Source organism: Alosa alosa, chromosome 14, assembly GCF_017589495.1.
Source record: "Alosa alosa isolate M-15738 ecotype Scorff River chromosome 14, AALO_Geno_1.1, whole genome shotgun sequence".
Lineage (NCBI taxonomy): Eukaryota > Metazoa > Chordata > Actinopteri > Clupeiformes > Clupeidae > Alosa > Alosa alosa.
This window is the reverse complement of record NC_063202.1, coordinates 2,189,752-2,209,621: the sequence shown is the minus strand read 5'-3', so window position 1 is coordinate 2,209,621 and position 19,870 is coordinate 2,189,752. Positions and strand designations below refer to the sequence as shown.

Here is a 19,870-nt window from a genome sequence, read left to right as displayed (position 1 = left end):
ACGGTAACACTTTACTTGACAGTATCGACATAAGAGTGACATGACACGGTCATGACACATAAACCCTAACTCTAACCCTAACCCAAACCCAAAACCTAACCCTAACTTGTTATGACAAAAAACGAATTTCACTTAATAACAGAAGCGTTATGTCATAAACGTTTATGACTTGTTTATGACACATCATGACGGTGTCATGTCACTCTTATGTCGATACGTAAGGGATAATGTATAGAATGCCGGTCATTATTGGGAAAATAAGTCCTGACAGGGCGAACTGGACGCGGAGGGGTCTTGTTCCGCCCTGAAGGGACTTATTTTCCCAATAATCACCGGCGTTCTATACATTATCCCGCTTATTACACGGCTACTTGCCAAAACGAAACAAACTCCCCACAGCTATAGCCTATTTGTTACCATTTCATCGTGGCTTTTGGTGAGAAACAAATAGTTCGCAACAGCACACGCTGAACTTAAATCAAACATTCTTTTAGAACACAGCTGATCAACCGTCTGCTTTCACTTTTGAATGTTCCTGTCCTTGCGCAGAAATATGAAAGACGTAAATTAAAAGCACAAAGTCCATTTTCCTTGAAAGCGGTCTGTTATACTTAGCAACAGTCTGTTATTGAGGATTAGCAGACCACCGAACGTTGGAAAGGCCCATTCAAGTGAATGGAGCATTCTGCAGCACTTTGAAGAGCCGTGTAATAATGTCAAGTAAAGTGTAACCAAACTAACTTTGACTAATGTGTCATGAGCCCCTCCGCTGACAAACCATGTCTCCCATAACAAATGAGCTCTGCTAACTTCACACACTCCTCTGTTTGCCAGCACGAACAAGATTACATTTAGCTTCCCTGTGAGACAAATTGTGTTAAATTGACTCGTACCAGCCGCACTGACAGGACGGGCAGATGGTTGTGCATTTCAAAAGCAGTGAGATGGCTGGCGTTTGCTGAGTGGCTGACTAGCAGTTTGGATTAGCAGTGAGAGCTACAGCTTTTTAAAGGCACCTCTGCATAAGCATGCTGATCTCCAGGAATAGTCGTGTCATTGCTCATGTTTTAAATTGTTTTGATTTTTTCCCCAGGAGAGGTACAGGAGCTTAATGTTCTCAGTTTAAATCATATGAATTTAATGAAGCTGTGTTTTTCCTCATCCCGTTTGTCATCCTTGTCATTTATTGATCCTTAAATGAGTTTCTCAGTCATGGCTATGGCTATTTCTGTCCTGAAAGATAACGGGGCCTATATTCACAAAGCATTTTTATCCTAAAAGTTTTCTTTTCTTACTAAACTTCCCTTAAAACATTTTCACAAAGCTGCAGAGACCAATTTTTAGTTTTTTAGGGAAAATGACAACTCATAAGACAAGGGCTCCGTTGCTATGGTTGACGTCTCTCATGCGCAAGCTAACTTGCAGTGACCACGGTGATTGGGGGATGAGTGACCGGTCCTCTAAACTCTATAATGCACAGTTATTCCCTCGCGATTGAGATCTCCTGTGATTCTGCATGTACATTTTAAATATTGATACATTAAATGATACAAAGAGTTGGTTTGCAATTGTTTGTAAATAGGTCTTAGTGAGTTAGGAGTCCTCTACTTCTAAGTTGTCCCAGACTTAGATGCTGCTTTTAACGCTACAAAGCTTTCTGAATTACTCTTAGGCAAAACCAATTAACAGTCCTTAAGTTACGACTGGCATGCCCATTTCTCCTAAATCCGTTACTTTAAAACAGGTCACACTGAAGAACTTGCAAAGACAGAACACAATTACATGTTGAAAAGAATGGAATATTTAGTCACAGACATTTTTCTTAGTTATGCTTTAAACTACGCAGTTTTTGCTTCCTCCATAAGTTAGTGGGCTGCAGAGAGGTGGAGGCCTGTGGTTGTGAAGGTAGAAGTATGTGGTGCAGAGCCCCTCCGGTCCAGCTCCTCTCCCCTCTCTGCAGCTCTGGGGCTGCTGCCGCTGATAAATCTGCTGTCCAGTTCCATCGCTGGCCGGTCCAAGACGAGTTGCAGAGGAGCGGTTCTGGGCAGGGGCGGACCTGGGTCTTGCCGGAGTGGGCCAGAAGCATTAATCAAAGCTCGTCCTGATGCTTGTTACCACGGCAGCAGGACAGGAGTGGCCCCTGGGATAGTAATAAGATGGAAACACGTCCCAGGGGCCGGCTGTGGAAAATCCATCTCCAGGCCTGGCATCTGTAGAGGCAGAGGGCAGCAGAGCGGGCACATGTGCCAGTGGTGCCACGTGGAAGTGCTTATAAAGCCCCCTCAGGAGCGACAGGCCTGGGCCACTGCGGCAGCATGAAAGCAGTTTGAAGGGGGAGCCTGCTGAGGGTTTGAGGATAGGACACACCAGTAGCCCAGCTCGGCACAGCTGAGTACTCAGTGTGTGTGTGTGTGTGTGTGTGTGTGTGTGTGGGTGTTTCCCTGTCTGTGGGTGCTGTCTGTCTTATCTTTCTGTTTGTGTTGATGTAACATAATCATGCTCCACTGCTTACATCTGGTCTTAGTTAATGCAAGATGCTTGATCATGTACTCACACATGAGCATCTCCATCTCCACAAGCGTATGAGGTTGGAGAATTGCAATTGGAGTTCTGACACTGACATAATTAATTTGATGACAGCTGACCGTGCAACAGGTAAAATATTCCCTAATGGCTGAACACGGCAGGCAGCCTTGTTCTCCCAGATCAGCCTGAATTTCTCTCTGAGGATTTATGTCCTGGGAGGCAGCCGTGTGTAAGCGCTGGGGTTAATCTGTCTGCTGTCGGGGCAGCACAACCATCACTCATGGCACCGACGGAGGGAGGCGGCGGTCTGAGGTCTTAATTATTTCTTGTTTGCATTATAAACGGCTTTCATCACAGAAATACAGCTGCAAACAGACACCCTGAATGTGCATTTTAACAAGGCTGTCGTATAAGTTTAAAGACCTTTCCATATTATAATTTATTTGCCTATGAGAAGAGACTAGTGAAATACATTTGCTATATACTGACACTTCTCAGTGGTTATCTACACACCAAACTGAGAGACTAATGACTGCTAGACCATCAGTCTGTCGTCTTGGTTTGAGATTCTGCATTAAAATTCAGCTGGGGTCACATGCATGACAAGTGTACACACCTCTGCCAATTAAAACTCACTGTGACCTTCTCAAGGTGACAGGCGCCCACAGTGAACTTTTATCTGCAGAATTTGAGTGAGATCTTTCTGACACTGACTAAAGGTCCAGGAATAATTGCCCTGTGGTCAAGGATCGATGCTTTGTAGATGGGTGGGAAACAGTCTGGTCCTCATTAATCTTTGGGCAATTATAAAATATCAATATCAACATTTATCAAAATGTTGACAATAATATTTCTAAAATGGTGAAACGGTGAAGTTGTTCGTCTGCTGCTGAAGATCAGAGGAGAGGATGGCACTTGTGGTTAACACTGCTGCTGAAGATCAGAGGAGCGTATGGCACTGGTGGTTAACACTGCTGCTGAAGATCAGAGGAGCGTATGGCACTTGTGGTTAACACTGCTGCTGAAGATCAGAGGAGCGTATGGCACTTGTGGTTAACACTGCTGCTGAAGATCAGAGGAGCGTGTGCACTGGTGGTTAACACTGCTGCTGAAGATCAGAGGAGAGGATGGCACTTGTGGTTAACACTGGAGAGGATGGCACTGGTGGTTAACACTGCTGCTGAAGATCAGAGGAGAGGATGGCACTGGTGGTTAACACTGCTGCTGAAGATCAGAGGAGAGGATGGCACTGGTGGTTAACACTGGAGAGGATGGCACTGGTGGTTAACACTGCTGCTGAAGATCAGAGGAGAGGATGGCACTGGTGGTTAACACTGCTGCTGAAGATCAGAGGAGAGGATGGCACTGGTGGTTAACACTGGAGAGGATGGCACTGGTGGTTAACACTGGAGCGGATGGCACTGGTGGTTAACACTGGAGCGGATGGCACTGGTGGTTAACACTGGAGCGGATGGCACTTGTGGTGAACACTGGAGCGGATGGCACTGGTGGTGGATCATCAGTATGGCACTTGTGGTTAACACTGGAGAGGATGGCACTTGTGGTTAGCACTGCTGCTGAAGATCAGAGGAGCGTGTGCACTGGTGGTTAACACTGCTGCTGAAGATCAGAGGAGAGGATGGCACTGGTGGTTAACACTGCTGCTGAAGATCAGAGGAGAGGATGGCACTGGTGGTTAACACTGCTGCTGAAGATCAGAGGAGAGGATGGCTGGTGGTTAACAACACTGGCCGGATGGCACTGGTGGTTAACACTGCTGCTGAAGATCAGAGGAGAGGATGGCTGGTGGTTAACACTGGAGCGGATGGCACTGGTGGTTAACACTGCTGCTGAAGATCAGGGGAGAGGATGGCACTGGTGGTTAACACTGCTGCTGAAGATCAGAGGAGAGGATGGCTGGTGGTTAACACTGGGCGGATGGCACTGGTGGTTAACACTGCTGCTGAAGATCAGAGGAGAGGATGGCACTGGTGGTTAACACTGCTGCTGAAGATCAGAGGAGAGGATGGCACTGGTGGTTAACACTGCTGCTGAAGATCAGAGGAGAGGATGGCTGGTGGTTAACACTGGAGCGGATGGCACTGGTGGTTAACACTGCTGCTGAAGATCAGAGGAGAGGATGGCACTGGTGGTTAACACTGCTGCTGAAGATCAGAGGAGAGGATGGCTGGTGGTTAACACTGGAGCGGATGGCACTGGTGGTTAACACTGCTGCTGAAGATCAGAGGAGAGGATGGCTGGTGGTTAACACTGGAGCGGATGGCACTGGTGGTTAACACTGCTGCTGAAGATCAGAGGAGAGGATGGCACTGGTGGTTAACACTGCTGCTGAAGATCAGAGGAGAGGATGGCTGGTGGTTAACACTGGGCGGATGGCACTGGTGGTTAACACTGCTGCTGAAGATCAGAGGAGAGGATGGCACTGGTGGTTAACACTGCTGCTGAAGATCAGAGGAGAGGATGGCTGGTGGTTAACACTGGAGCGGATGGCACTGGTGGTTAACACTGCTGCTGAAGATCAGAGGAGAGGATGGCACTGGTGGTTAACACTGCTGCTGAAGATCAGAGGAGAGGATGGCACTGGTGGTTAACACTGCTGCTGAAGATCAGAGGAGAGGATGGCACTGGTGGTTAACACTGCTGCTGAAGATCAGAGGAGAGTATGGCTGGTGGTTAACTTGGTGGATCATCAGAAATGAATGTTTCCGCTTCTTAGTTCCCTCAGTTTTTCTTTTTCAAACTTTTCCTCTGAAAAGTTGACCTGATGATTTTGATTTCCTTTGATGGTCAGCAATGGATATTTTAAGCTGTTTACTGTATCTAGTAAATAAAAGCTCTAACATTAGGCTGCATTTTAAATACAAGTGAAATGTTTACTTTGAAGATGTTAAGCCATGCTGTGTTCTTGCAGTAGTTAGATCATTAAAGTTCACCTATACAACAAGTTTGTTCACACAATCCTATTTGAGCTTCAGCAGCTCTGTTTTCAGTGTTATGAGGGTCCGTCATAGAGATGCAAGTGTTTTGTCATTGGTCAAATGTGTTCAATCAATCTACCAAAGTTGAGTCCTTTTCTTTAAACCAAACTAAACTTTGTAAGGATGTGTGAGAATCCATTATTGTGTGCACTCTTAAGAGTCCATTTCCTGTTGATGCTGGCACCTTCATCCTGGGGCCTGTTGCACAAAAGCAGAATTAAGACATCCGGGATAAGTTACTGAGCTGCGCTCAATGAATCCAGTACAGGCTTAATTGCACAACGAGCAAGCCAGGATGAGCAGACACGGATTCATCAAGCCAGGTGAAACCTATCCTGGATAAGTGCGCGCTCACGGCTCCCTCAAATAGACCCCGCCACCGATCACAGATTCACCATGGCAACTAGAGTGGCTTCATTGCTTCTTCTACGGTGTGAAGTAGGTAGATAGCCTTCTCACAACAGCAACAAACAGCAACACCTCTGATAAGGAGAATATTGCAACTAGTTCCGCGACCACCACGCGTGAAATGGTTAGTTAGTTAGTTAGTTAGATAGATAGATAGATACTTTATTGATCCCCAGGGGAAATTCAAGAAATTCAAGGTTAGGCACTCCCGTGACATCACATTGTCGCATGACAGGTCGGAAATGGCGAGTATGTAAAAGTTAATTAATGATCACAAACGTTTAAATAATGACAGTGGGTCTAGGTATATGTGATAACAATGTGTAGTGGGCAGTGGAATAACTATTGGTTTCCGTTTGTGGTGACTGCTGACTGAGATAAGGGATGAGATTAAATAGATCCTGGAACTTAGCCTGGTCTGGAGCAGGCTAGCTCCACAGAATAAATCGCCATGGTGATTTATACCATAACATATCCTGCTGCCACCATCTCGCTTTTGTGCAACTGGATCACGGATAAATTGAGCCAGGATAACCAAGATATCCTGGCTTAATCCCTTATCCTAGTTTTGTGCAATAGGCCCCTGGTGGCGGAGGACATGTGCACAGATAGCAAACCCTCACCAGCTCACTATCTGCCTAATTGAGCCCCAGCACTTTTCCACAGAAAGACGCCTCCTCTCATTCACTGGGGGAGGAGTGAGGCTGACTCATTCCGCCCGACTGATATCTTCCCCCTCTCTTTCCCTCTCTCCATGTTTCCTCACAAGCTGTTTGTGAATGTCTCTCCATAATTCACACCATTTTCCCAGATGGTGCAGAGAGATTTTTGTGTTTGAGAAGTATAGTATATATACTTTTTTGATCCTGTGAGGGAAATTTGGTCTCTGCATTTAACCCAATCGGTGAATTAGTGAAACACAAACGGCACACAGTGAACACACAGTGAGGTGAAGCACACACTAATCCCGGCGCAGTGAGCTGCCTGCTACAACGGGCTTCGAGGGGAGCAGTGAGGGGTTAGGTGCCTTGCTCAAGGGCACTTCAGCCGCAGCCCACTGGTCGGGGCTCGAACCGGCAACCCTCCGGTTACAAGTCCAGAGTGCTAACCAGTGGGCCACGGCTGGAGAATGTGGCTGTTTAAGTGTGTAGAGCAGTGGTCCCCAAACTACGGCCCGCCAACTCATTTTAGGTGGCCCCCCAAAACATGTCCGTGGTATATAGCATCTGGCCCGCACGGGAGTAAGACATCGTCAAACTATAACCTCCGTAATTTCCCCATTCATTCTCTATGGCGAGTCTTAACAGTACACATGTAATACTCCTTTTGTCCACTGGTGGTTGTTTTGGCGCTATTTCGCGTTTGCCATCAAAACAGAATGAAATGTAGGCCTACCTGCAAACAATGTAAGAGGCCTATGCTGACTGCATCAGTGCTCAAAGTATTCTAAACGTTTATCAATTATTTGTTAATAACTAACTTCTATTCAAGTCATATTTCTGGGACTTTCTGGGATAATTATTTCTATTTTTTATTTACACGTTCAAATGTTCAGAGTTCAAAGTTCTCATCAGGTGAGTGAAAGTTAGAATGGTGGTCATTTCAGATGTGTTTGCCAGCACTTCATAAAACTGTCATAGTTTGATAACTTAAAATTATTTGTAGGATATTGCTTGTTCACAACTTGAGCTATGTATGCAAAGAAACAGAGTCTTCTTATTACGACCGCCCGGCCTTGCTGGCGAGCGGTCATATAGGTTTAGTCAGATTTTTTTTTTTTTTTTTTCTTTTTCGCATGCCCAAATTTCCGTCAATGATTCCGGGACACTGAAAGACCGGGTACACGAAACTTGGTGGGCATGTAACCCCACATGGATAGCATGGAACCATCGTTTTTCGTTTTGATCTGTAGCCCCCCCGCTGGACTGGATCCCCCGAAAGGAGGGTAGGGCATTCTGTGAATATCTCGAAAACCGTAGGGTTTAGGAGGACCATTTTTTTTTTTGTATGTTGATCTCAAGGGGCCATGTCAACCCATTCCATAACCACTCATTTCATGTATAAGCCACCTAGTTAAACACAAAAAGTAAAAATGAGGTGTTGTAATTGAAGGTATCTGTGACCTAACATAGTCAAAACTGCACGAAATTGGAAGTGTAGGATCATTATGACACCCTCTGTATGCACGCCAAGTTTTGTGGAATTCCGTTCATGGGGGGGCCACACAATAAATTAATTTATGTTACTATACACCAACTGGCCTGTAGGTGGCGAGGAGACAGTTTTCTGTGAATATCTCGAGAACCATTATGGCCTAGGAGGTCCACCTTTTTATGTATGTTGGTCTTAAGGGGGCATGTCAACCCATCCCATTACCACTTATTTCATGTATAAGCCACCTAGTTAAAAATTAAAAAGCAAAAATTAGGTGTTTTTCATCACAATATCTCTGGCTGACAAGGTCAAAACTGCACGAAATTAAAAGTGAAGGATCATTGACACCCTCCAAATGCATGCCAAGTTTTGTGTACTTTTCGTTCATGGGGGCCTTACAATAAAATAATGTATGTGTACATTTAGTGGCGTACACCAACAAAGGATTCCGGGACACTGAAAGACCGGGTACACAAAACTTGGTGGGCATGTACCCCACATGGATAGCATGGAACCGTCATTCTTAAGCTTTGATCTGTGGCCCCCTGCTGGACTGGACCCCCGAAAGGAGGGTGGGGCGAACACAGTTCTCTGTGAATATCTTGAGAACTGTAGGGCCTAGGATGACCAGTTTTTCTGTATGTTTGCCTCCAGGGGTCATGTTAACCCATTCCATGTGCACACATGTGCATAAACAGATACCTGCGCACACACATACATTTACAGTAATCATCGGTATGACACATACTCACATAGTAGACATATATGCGCATGCATGCACATGCACAAACACACATCACGGAGCAAACACACAAGCAGCACACACACACACACACACCCACACCCACACACATAAACATAAATTTGTACACGCACACATGCACACAATTCAAGAATTTTTTCCGTCATCTACTCCCTGAATTTTTGGTCATTGATACCGGGACACGAACCACCGGGGTACATGAAACTTGGTGGGTATGTAGCCCCACTAGACTTTTGAGGAAAATTTTCATTTTAGTCCCGGGGACCACCACCCCAATTTTGTTGGAAGTTAAAAGTGGGATGGAAAAAACAATGGGCGCTTCCTACAAGGACTGTAATTTACATAGCGAACATCTAATAAGGATAGGGCGATGTTCACATGAAGTGTAATTCCCATTTCTTCTTGAAGCCGAAATAAATCTGAGGATGTTTATCGGACATGCTTGGTTTTACTGCAGATACGTTAATCTTGTAATATCAATAAGGACCTAGGTAATGTTACCGTTAGCGTTGGTTGAGTGATGGAGGCATTTGATTGATTGCATTTTGTAGAAAACTATAAATGCGGTTATACCAAACAAATTGATAGCAGCACTGTTTGTATCTTTCGACTGTCATTTATTGCATGTGCTACAAAATCATTCTGTGCAATGGAAGATTTACCAACATTACACCGGGTCTGATACAGTTTTGCCTATACATCGTGAGACTGAGGCGCCTGTTTATTTTGTTTTAAGTGCGTGCAGGGTGTGAGAGGGAATCGATGTGCTTTGATTCCAGCTTGGTAGTTGTAGTCTGTGAAATTAAAAAGCATGTGTGTGTGAAGTATCAAACAATGACACCTTCATTTCATTATGGCTGCTTTAGCAACACACCTTAAGCTACTGTGTAGTGGGTCCCATTTAGAAGTGGCTACTTCATTCGCTTTCCTTGACTCATGGAGCTGCGTGAATGTTATTACAATTTTTAAGCCCGCGATATGACAGTTTAAGTCAGCTTGATACTGTAAGGCGTAAACCATTGGTTTCCAAAGGAGATTTTATTTGTGTCGCCAGCATAGCCTATTGACAATTTATGTTGTAAATAGGCCTACCTTATAATCCCTACCTGTAGCTTGGGAAGCTAACAGCCTTCTATTAGGATCTAGTTTGTTAGTTACCGATTTGTCATAACTCCCTGATGCATTTTTGCATTTAGAATAGCCAGAGCGTGTATATCTCAATCGGAAAATTAAACAATATCGGGTGCCTATGGACTAGGCTGGGTGAACCCAGCCTGATCTGCCCGCTATTTATTTTTTGATTTCTTAAAAGATTGAGCTTGGTCTGATGAAAGCCAGACTAGCCATGGACCTCAGTTACACAATGCAAGGGAACATGAATCAGCCTATATTTGCCACGAACAATAACGGACAAAAAAGCTCTTCAACTTTGGCCCGTTAAAATGTGTATGAACAGTCTAGCGACGCATTTCATCAAGGCACATTTGGACATGTCAGTTATTTGCACCACTGGTTAGATGTAAAACAGCATTTCGTTTCAGACTAGGCTACTGTTACTTAATTTGTGCATTAACAATAACGTTTCAGACTACTGTTACTTAATTTGTGCATTGACAATAAAGTATTACATGAACTAAAGATGACACAAATCTTATGTAGAAGAAGAAACATTCACAAAAAATCCATCCATCCAAAAATGACCTTTGTTTTTAATAGCTGTTGAAAACGGCATGGAACTGACAGAGATGTTTTTGTTTATAAATACATAAAAATAAATAAATAAATAAATAAATAAATAACATTATGCTGATACCTTTTGCTTTTCCCAAATACAATGTAGCCTACAGGTGTAAGTGACCTTTCATCAATCCAGTTGCAATGGATGAACTGTGTTGAACTGCCCTACTTGTGATTGTTTAGAGATTTTAAAGGTTTTATAACAATGCTACATCTTCTTTGGCTATTCTACAATCTATTCACCTACTTTCTGTGCAGCCGCACACACACACTCAGGCATGCCAAACAAGCATACACAAAAGTTTCAAGAGTGGGGGATGGAGTAAAATATGGAGACAAATTGAAGTGTGATTTATTTTCGCGGAACGGATGTACAGGACTGAGCGGCGGTCATATTTTGTACCGCTATGCGGTACATCTAGTTAGTATTATTTCATTTGAGCTACATTTTACACTGATATGGCATGGTGGCAACATAAACACAGCTAGCAATGGTATTAAATTGCAGTAGCCTATGATTAAATGTAATGGAATATTCAACTAAGGTAGACTGCTGTTGTTCACAGCACTAAGCTATTTATGTTTAATGATATACTCCGAGTCTCTGGCCCTCTCTTAGAGCCAGGCATAGTGAGCTGGCCCTCGGAAGAAAAAGTTTGGGGACCACTGGTGTAAAGTAAGTTAAGAGTCTACAGTGAGGCTATCTGCACAGCTCAGATTGACTAAGAAAAGTGCAAGAGTTTTCCCACAGGTCCTCAGATTTGTTTTGATCTCTTTATATCCATCATAACCAGGTAATGTTAGTCTTGTAGTGTAAATAAGTATGTATTATTTTACCTTGCTTGCTCAATCACACTCCCAGTGCATTTTTCATTGTCACCCTAATCTGAATCATAGATCTTGAGCTCCCAATTTTTCTACCTAGATTTTGTACAGGTTTGTCATAAAGTCTGCTGATGTATTCCCTGAAACACAAGGATAATCAATGGTGGAGAAACTATTTGTTTAGGAAATATTTGGCAGTTCCCAATCCCATTATTCAATGTAGGGCAATTCCATACAAAACTGTCACATCCATAACGCTAACACAATGCTATGGTATGATGTGAATTATGATTACTTGAAATTTGAGCATTCACTCTTCTTGGTTGTACTTACATGAAACACTTTTCATAATTTTTCAGAATCATTCGCATTATACAAATACCATGGCATTTAGTTGCCGTTATGGACGTGACCGTTTTGCATGGAATTGCCCTGTAAATCTAGTAGCACACAGCAGCCGCTGGGGCCTAAAATAATATGAATAATATTTTTCATTCTCAGTTTTTGTTTGATAGAACTACTCTCTCCAAATCATAGTCTAACCCATTTGTACAGTCTGTGCATATGCTGTGAGATGATGTCCCTGAGCTGCTAATGAACTGGGTGCGCCAACAGAAACGACGCCTCCGCTCACTCAGTCCAGTAAGTTTCAAACGAGAGCCCTGAGGTGTCTTAACTGCAGTGTGTGAGTGTGTGCATCTGTGTTTCTGTGTTGCAGTCTGTTCCAGCACTACTGCTACTCTCGTGGGGGAATGCGACATGTCTCCTACACATGCATCTGTGGAAGGTAAGGCTTCATCCAGAAAGTGCTGCCTTTCAAGTATCCCCACAACATGCAGCTGGATTCACTGATAAACTTTGAGAAGGTGTAGTTTCTGTGTTTGACCTTTGACCCTTTATTTCAAGTCACCACACCATTACTGTCTCATCTTAATTGCTACTCAGTGAGGATTACTGCAGAGATCCAATTTTGTTACTAGATAGAACGCTATTACCATTCTTCGATTCTTCAAAGTGGTCAATGTTTTAGATTCGCACCTGAGCTCTGTAGTCTTTTTAAGTCATGATTCCTTATTGGTGGATTAAAGCCAAGGCTATGATCTGTGACCTGTGCGTGATTCTTTTTTTTTGTTTGATTGACAGCGGACACAACGGTTCAGTTCTCCACTATGGTCATGCCGGAGCTCCCAATGACAAGACTATCAATGAAGGAGACATGTGGTGAGCTGAAACACACAAACTCAGCAACAGACTTTGAGACCAGTCAGATCATTGTCTTCCTTTTTAAAGGACCCTGTGAACTGTTTTGTGTGTTTTAGTGTTAAGTGTACTTGTATGATTGATTCGGTCAGTGTTTCACCCCTCCATGGTGTTATGAGGGCAGAGGTTCACCAATCTCTCATGTCTGATTTTATCGCAAGAGGAAACACAGATGTAATCTCTCATGAATCTTACATAGCCTGTTCATTGGGCGTGTTGATGGAGATTTAAAGCAGCACTTTAGAGAGCTCATGTTCACACCACAATAGTAGATCTGAGAGGCCTTCTTCCCTGGACTTAAACTGCAGTTTACCATCTTTATAAGTCAGGCTCCCTGTGATTGGTGTTGGAAATAGCTCTTTAAATTAGGCTAAATCAAATAGTTTCTGTTTTGTTTTATTTTTTATTTCACAGCCTGTTTGACATGGGTGGAGAGTACTACTGCTACTCCTCCGACATCACCTGCTCTTTTCCAGCCAATGGGAAGTTCACGCCAGACCAGAAGGCCATCTACGAGGCTGTGCTCAAGTCTTCTCGGGCTGTCATGGCTGCCATTAAACCAGGTACTGGGTGAAGAGCTCTTAAGCTTATAAGACATTTTAAAGATGTTTTTCTCTTCAAATTAATGTTGATATTGATCATTAATTCAGCGGGTTGAATTCTAAATTGTATGAAATTTTGCATAATTACTGATTTTGTTAAAAAAGAATGTAGCACTTGTACTAATGACTATAAATATGTTCTCCTATGAAAGCATAATGAAATGAAAAGATGTGATAAGCGTCATTTGGGTTGACTTGCTTGAAGGGGTTAAATGGACTGACATGCATCGTCTGGCTGACCGTGTCCATCTCGAGGAGCTGGTGAAAATTGGCATCCTGAAGGGCAGTGTTGAGGACATGATGAAGGTGCACATGGGCTCTGTGTTCATGCCCCATGGTCTGGGTCACCTGCTGGGAATTGATGTCCATGATGTTGGTGGCTACCCTGAGGCAAGTATCATCCAAGAGCTTCCCAGTTAGATTTGTACGTTTTTCTTAAGGAAAGTTAAAAGTCTTACCGCTGTAAACATGAGAAGAACTCAAATAGCAAAGAGGGTTGCTGAGCTGGTTCCTGTAACTGTGCCTGGGCCCCTGTGTTGTTTCAGGGAGTGGAGCGTATCGACGAACCGGGCTTGAAAAGCCTGCGCATGGGTCGCCTGGTTCAGGAGCGCATGGTCCTGACTGTGGAGCCGGGCATCTACTTCATCAACCACCTGCTGGATCAGGCTCTGGCCTCCCCAGCACAGCGCTGTTTCATCAACAATGACGTGCTGCCTCGCTTTCGTGGTTGTGGAGGGGTGAGAGTGCTCACACACTGTCATTCTGGGAATGCCAGACACACACCCACACACACACACAGAGAGTACATCTCCTTATGTAGTAGCATTCTTTAGGAAGGTCGGTCTCTATAACAAAACAACAGGTGTCAATGAACTTATTGAGAATCATGTCTGTCTGAACATTCCTGTGTATTTTATCTTCCCAACAGGTGCGCATTGAGGATGACATCGCTGTGACCGCTGACGGAATGGAGCTGCTCACCTGCGTCCCGCGTACCGTTGAGGAGATCGAGGAGTTCATGGAGGAGGCTCGGGCTGACCCCAAATCCTTCAGTCCCATCACCCAGAAGTTGTGAGGGGGCAGGCTGGAACTGCTCTCTCCCCCGACTCCTTGGGTTTTTACCGCTTGTCTGAAAGGGAAGTTGGCTTTGATTTCCAGATCTATACTGTGACTGTCATGAAATTAAAATTAAATGATGCCTAACATTTATTTTATTATAATGCCAGTTCTTCACTCAGCTCTTACTGTAAGTTTCTTTACAGCTCAATAGTTCTTATGGGATTACATCTAGCACCAACAAAAAGACAAATTTGAAGTATGAAGCTCTACCATAAAGAACAGTATTAAATGATTATTTTTCTGATTTGTATCGTTTACATGTGTTTGTCTTTGTACCCAATGTATATGCCAATTAGCCTTATCAATATGTTAACCATTTATTAATAAACTATTTCTGCAGCATCTGTGAGCTGTTGTCTTATGTTAGATGCCCTGGTAACCCACATGTAATGTCTACCTTTAGGAGCTATTCCATAACAAATTAGGGTGTTTTTCAACCAACAGAGAACCGGTTCCGTTTAGTATTCTTTGAAACTTGATCGGAACCTAGGAGGGGTCTTCAACAGAGGGTGTAGCGTCCATATTGGACCTGTTGAATGTCGAATCCCCTTAGGTTCAAACAAAGAAAAAAAAAATGTTGCCAGCTCCGGCAACTTTCAGGTTCTGAAACAATTTATATTTGGTGGAAAACGGTTCAACATCTGGAGCATGATCCAAAACGGGGACATTTCTCCGCTGATGGAAAAGGCCTATGAGTGAGTTTATTTCACAAAATGTAATTAAAGAAATAATCTGTAGATTACTGAAGGGCTTTGAGATCAGTTCAGGATGAGGCTTCTTTTTACCTGCACTGAAAGACCTTTCTCATTAAATTATCTTGACTTTGTGATTCATTGACCTTTGGCAACAGAAAATGAAATTCCGGTCTAATTGACTCAGCTGGAACTCATGAGTCATAAAACTACATGCTGAGAAATGAACTCAACCGGACTGAACTGAACCAAGCTGAACCTTACGTAGTTACCAGAGGAGATTAGTCTCTATAAGAAACTGATTGTTATAAGACATGAGTTTAATCCTGAATATAATTCTAACCTGAATATAATTCTAACCTTAATACTGTTTATGATCTCATCCACATTTTGAAACATTTTATGTAAAATCATAGTAATGCATTACACGCATTACCGGTGACCTTACCTTTTCTGACGCACCTGTGCCAAAAGAGGTGTGCAAAAGCGCTTTTGAACTGTGTCAAATCATAGTGACATGCTATACATTCCAAATGCTCCCAGCCTTCAACAAAAATAAAATCAGTAGTTGTGTATCACAGGAGGCAAGTAAAGGTGTGAGATTGAGTATCCAGGCCTCCTGCAGGGAGCATGACCTCTTCATGTAGGCTGGAGACGACCCTGCTGTGTCCATCTCCTAGGGCTCCCTTTGGCTGTGAGAGCAGACCAGGTGATGCTGCTGGTCCAGACTGCAGGTACATCAGAGGATTGATTGGCTTTTTAACCAGCTGCACAGAGTGCAGAAAAATCATGAACTCGAAACATGGACTGGGTCTCAGCAAAGGATGATGGAATGTGTGTGTTGAGCAGGAGGGTTGTAGTTAGGCGTTTCAATTCCAGTCCAGGAAGCCGAATTTGCATACAGACAAATACATTGCATTAGACAAATAGCATTATACAATGTCAACCATTAAAGTAGGCCTATGCCAAATGTTGTATTCCTATTAAAGATCTGAGTGTGCAATTAAAACCTTACCAAACTCCTATTCCCAAACATATCGAGCTCTTTTGGGTGATTGTTTGTCTATTTTCCTCTTAATCTTACTATGTCGTAGACTCGTAGTCATATGGAAATGACGACTGCACTGCTCGATCGTTTCTTTTTGCAAACAAATTGCAACAAATCAAAACAGGAAAACGTTTTCGTTTCTGTGGCTAGTCGGTGAGAGCGTGTCCGCTCTGGATATGTCAAAGGGGTAATCTGAGGTGAGTGACTCCACGCAAAAACACAACGTTTATAATGTTTCGCCACATTATTTGAGTTAAACGAGCACGGTGGTGTCTCGTAAGGAACCAACTAGTGTTCCATAGGTCTTGAAATGGTTTTCTAAATGTGTGTTTAGAGGTCCCAACGCGCTTAAATGCTTGCCCCCATAGGTTAGTTAGCATCTTGTGGGCATGCAGGCACCATTAGGCCTATACCAGCTGTCATCCTCCGAAAGTGGTCAGTGAAAAATGCTTTTAATTGGCACAAGTTTGAGTTGACGTTGTTGGTGGTAGTCTGCGACATTAGGCTATACTAGGGTTTCATTTATTTTACTTGAATAGCCTAGACCCAAGGCTGCTCACATGTTCGCCAGCCATAGGCTATGAAGTTGTTTTAATTAGCTGCTATAGCCTACAACTAATTTTGGCGACTTTAATTCTTTTTGATATTGGCGTTTTTAAAAAGGATGGGGTTGTATGCAGCTTCAGGTTTTAGATTAGATTAGTTTTTATTTATATAAAAAGTTACCGTTGAACCCATTCTCTGGTTGAACCGTTAAAGTGCCTAAAAGGATAGAAGGCTAATGCAATAAGAAGGCGAATGTCTCCACCCTATGGGGAAAACTGTAATTTCATCAGGGGACAAAGGTCCTATTTACCTATTTTTAAATTTTACCTGAAGTGTGTGCAACAACCAATCAAACATCAAACACAGTAGGTCTAGAACGACATAGGCTACTGCATAGCTGCTACAGAAACAAAAAGGACATTCCCATGTAGCCAAAAGACAGAACAACAAAAATTGGGGAAACATTTAAAATTGGAGGCCTAACCATGAATCCTCCCCAACCTCTATTGTAATGCTGAACGAACAAGAAAAACATATTTATATTAAGCAACGAGTGGCCAATATATGGGTGGTAGCCTACTTGACCTAACACAAATACTTACAACCGGACCCGCGTCACACAGAGCAGGTTGTTTGCGCCATGCCCCTTTTGAGGGGAAAACATTCCCTCAGAACAAGCCAGAGTGAACCGGTAGACATGTACCAACCACACAGCTAAGAACCCCTCCCTGAGTTTCTTTTGCCTACCATGTCCTCAAAAAAAATCCTGACAGAAGAAAGAAGAGAAGACCGTATATTTCTGGTCACTGAGTGGGGTTGTTGCACCACTTCGTACTCGGGAGACTGAAGGGACATGTTTTTATATTAATTGAATTAAGCTTTTGTAGGGATCTTTCACGGTCAACGACCGGCAAAGTGGTTATGTATTGAGTGGTCATATTGATTTGTGGTATTTTTTGTTATTATTTACTCCTGCGATTTCTGTACGAATTACGTTTATTGACCCTAATTTGCATTGGAGTTAATGAGAGGGATTGTTTGTTTTCCCCCCGAAAGGGGCGGGAACGTTTGTCACGAGTCAAGTTCTGTGCCGGTCTAACGTATAGCCTGATAACATGATGCCTAATAGTTCAGGGCTTTGCTGTATTATTTGCTCAGATCTCTGTTGCTTTGTTCATTAGCCTACGGCTACACTATGCCTGGAAAGTGGTGCATCATGGGACGGTTTTAAAATTCCTTGAATGTTTTATGTCTTTTTGGCTTTTTGAGGACGACATGATTTCTGTGTGGTATAGCTTACACATCTTAGCTCTTGTTTAAACATATTGCTATTTTAAGTGTTGAACTTTAAACGTAGCAGCAAGACCGCCACCTATGTGACATGTATGGCATTGGGTGTAGTGCCCTCGTATGCCGTGTACAACTCATACTTACCTGGCAGGGGAGATACCATGATCAAGCAGGTGGTTCACCTTTGGCGAGGCTCTGCCATTGCACTTCGGCGGTAGCTGACCCGAACGAATTCCCCAAATGTGGGAATCTCGACTGCATAATTTGTGGTAGTGGGGGACTGCGTTCGCGCTCTCCCCTGATATGTTGTGGAATGGTAAAATGAGCAATAGCAATGTTGACGTGTTCACCGGGAGTTTACTGACTCTGCTGCGTTTCAGTGCAAGTGCAATAGAACATTCAGTAACACGTGTGCACCATGGATAATTGGATACCCTGAAAGCAGTGCGCGGTGACATGCACAACGTGGTGCCCAGTGCAAAATGCACATTTCCAACACTCATATTTGACTTGAATTCATGAAAACACGAAAACAAATCCTGCCTAATAGTCCGGGGCTTTGTTGCATTTTTCGCTCAGACCCTCGGATCTCGGTTGCTTTGTTCATTAGCCTACGACTACGCTACGCGTGGAAAGTGGTGCATCATGGGACGGCTTTAGAATTTGTTGTATGTTTTATGTCTTTTTTGGGGGGTTTTTGAGGACGACATGATTTCTGTGTGGTATAGCTTACACATCTTAGCTCTTGTTTAAACATATTGCCATTTTAAGTGTTGAACTTTAAACGTAGCAGCAAGACCGCCACCTATGTGACATGTATGGCATTGGGTGTAGTGCCCTCGTATGCCGTGTACAACTCATACTTACCTGGCAGGGGAGATACCATGATCAAGCAGGTGGTTCACCTTTGGCGAGGCTCTGCCATTGCACTTCGGCGGTAGCTGACCCGAACGAATTCCCCAAATGTGGGAATCTCGACTGCATAATTTGTGGTAGTGGGGGACTGCGTTCGCGCTCTCCCCTGATATGTTGTGGAATGGTAAAATGAGCAATAGCAATGTTGACGTGTTCACCGGGAGTTTACTGACTCTGCTGCGTTTCAGTGCAAGTGCAATAGAACATTCAGTAACACGTGTGCACCATGGATAATTGGATACCCTGAAAGCAGTGCGCGGTGACATGCACAACGTGGTGCCCAGTGCAAAATGCACATTTCCAACACTCATATTTGACTTGAATTCATGAAAACACGAAAACAAATCCTGCCTAATAGTCCGGGGCTTTGTTGCATTTTTCGCTCAGACCCTCGGATCTCGGTTGCTTTGTTCATTAGCCTACGACTACGCTACGCGTGGAAAGTGGTGCATCATGGGACGGCTTTAGAATTTGTTGTATGTTTTATGTCTTTTTTGGGGGGTTTTTGAGGACGACATGATTTCTGTGTGGTATAGCTTACACATCTTAGCTCTTGTTTAAACATATTGCCATTTTAAGTGTTGAACTTTAAACGTAGCAGCAAGACCGCCACCTATGTGACATGTATGGCATTGGGTGTAGTGCCCTCGTATGCCGTGTACAACTCATACTTACCTGGCAGGGGAGATACCATGATCAAGCAGGTGGTTCACCTTTGGCGAGGCTCTGCCATTGCACTTCGGCGGTAGCTGACCCGAACGAATTCCCCAAATGTGGGAATCTCGACTGCATAATTTGTGGTAGTGGGGGACTGCGTTCGCGCTCTCCCCTGATATGTTGTGGAATGGTAAAATGAGCAATAGCAATGTTGACGTGTTCACCGGGAGTTTACTGACTCTGCTGCGTTTCAGTGCAAGTGCAATAGAACATTCAGTAACACGTGTGCACCATGGATAATTGGATACCCTGAAAGCAGTGCGCGGTGA

The 19,870-nt window shown here is 43.6% G+C and overlaps 1 protein-coding gene and 3 non-coding genes across 4 annotated transcripts in view; all 4 read left to right on the top strand.

Annotated features, from left to right (window-relative positions):
- The window catches only part of pepd (peptidase D), a 31,973-nt gene extending 17,238 nt beyond the window's left edge, over positions 1–14,735 (top strand). Inside the window, exons 10-15 of the mRNA XM_048262863.1 lie at positions 12,131–12,199; positions 12,556–12,633; positions 13,087–13,235; positions 13,480–13,664; positions 13,820–14,011; positions 14,203–14,735. Coding sequence (XP_048118820.1) covers positions 12,131–12,199; positions 12,556–12,633; positions 13,087–13,235; positions 13,480–13,664; positions 13,820–14,011; positions 14,203–14,349 — 820 coding nt within the window. The 3' untranslated portion in view covers positions 14,350–14,735. The remainder of the gene's footprint in view (positions 1–12,130; positions 12,200–12,555; positions 12,634–13,086; positions 13,236–13,479; positions 13,665–13,819; positions 14,012–14,202) is intronic.
- Positions 14,736–18,105: 3,370 nt separating this feature from the next.
- LOC125307721 lies at positions 18,106–18,270 on the top strand. The gene has a single exon (XR_007195759.1). It is a non-coding gene; the product is annotated as a U1 spliceosomal RNA (small nuclear RNA).
- Positions 18,271–18,828: 558 nt separating this feature from the next.
- Positions 18,829–18,993, top strand: LOC125307720. The gene has a single exon (XR_007195758.1). It is a non-coding gene; the product is annotated as a U1 spliceosomal RNA (small nuclear RNA).
- A 558-nt stretch (positions 18,994–19,551) lies between these two features.
- LOC125307719 lies at positions 19,552–19,716 on the top strand. The gene has a single exon (XR_007195757.1). It is a non-coding gene; the product is annotated as a U1 spliceosomal RNA (small nuclear RNA).
- The last annotated feature ends 154 nt before the right edge of the window (positions 19,717–19,870 follow it).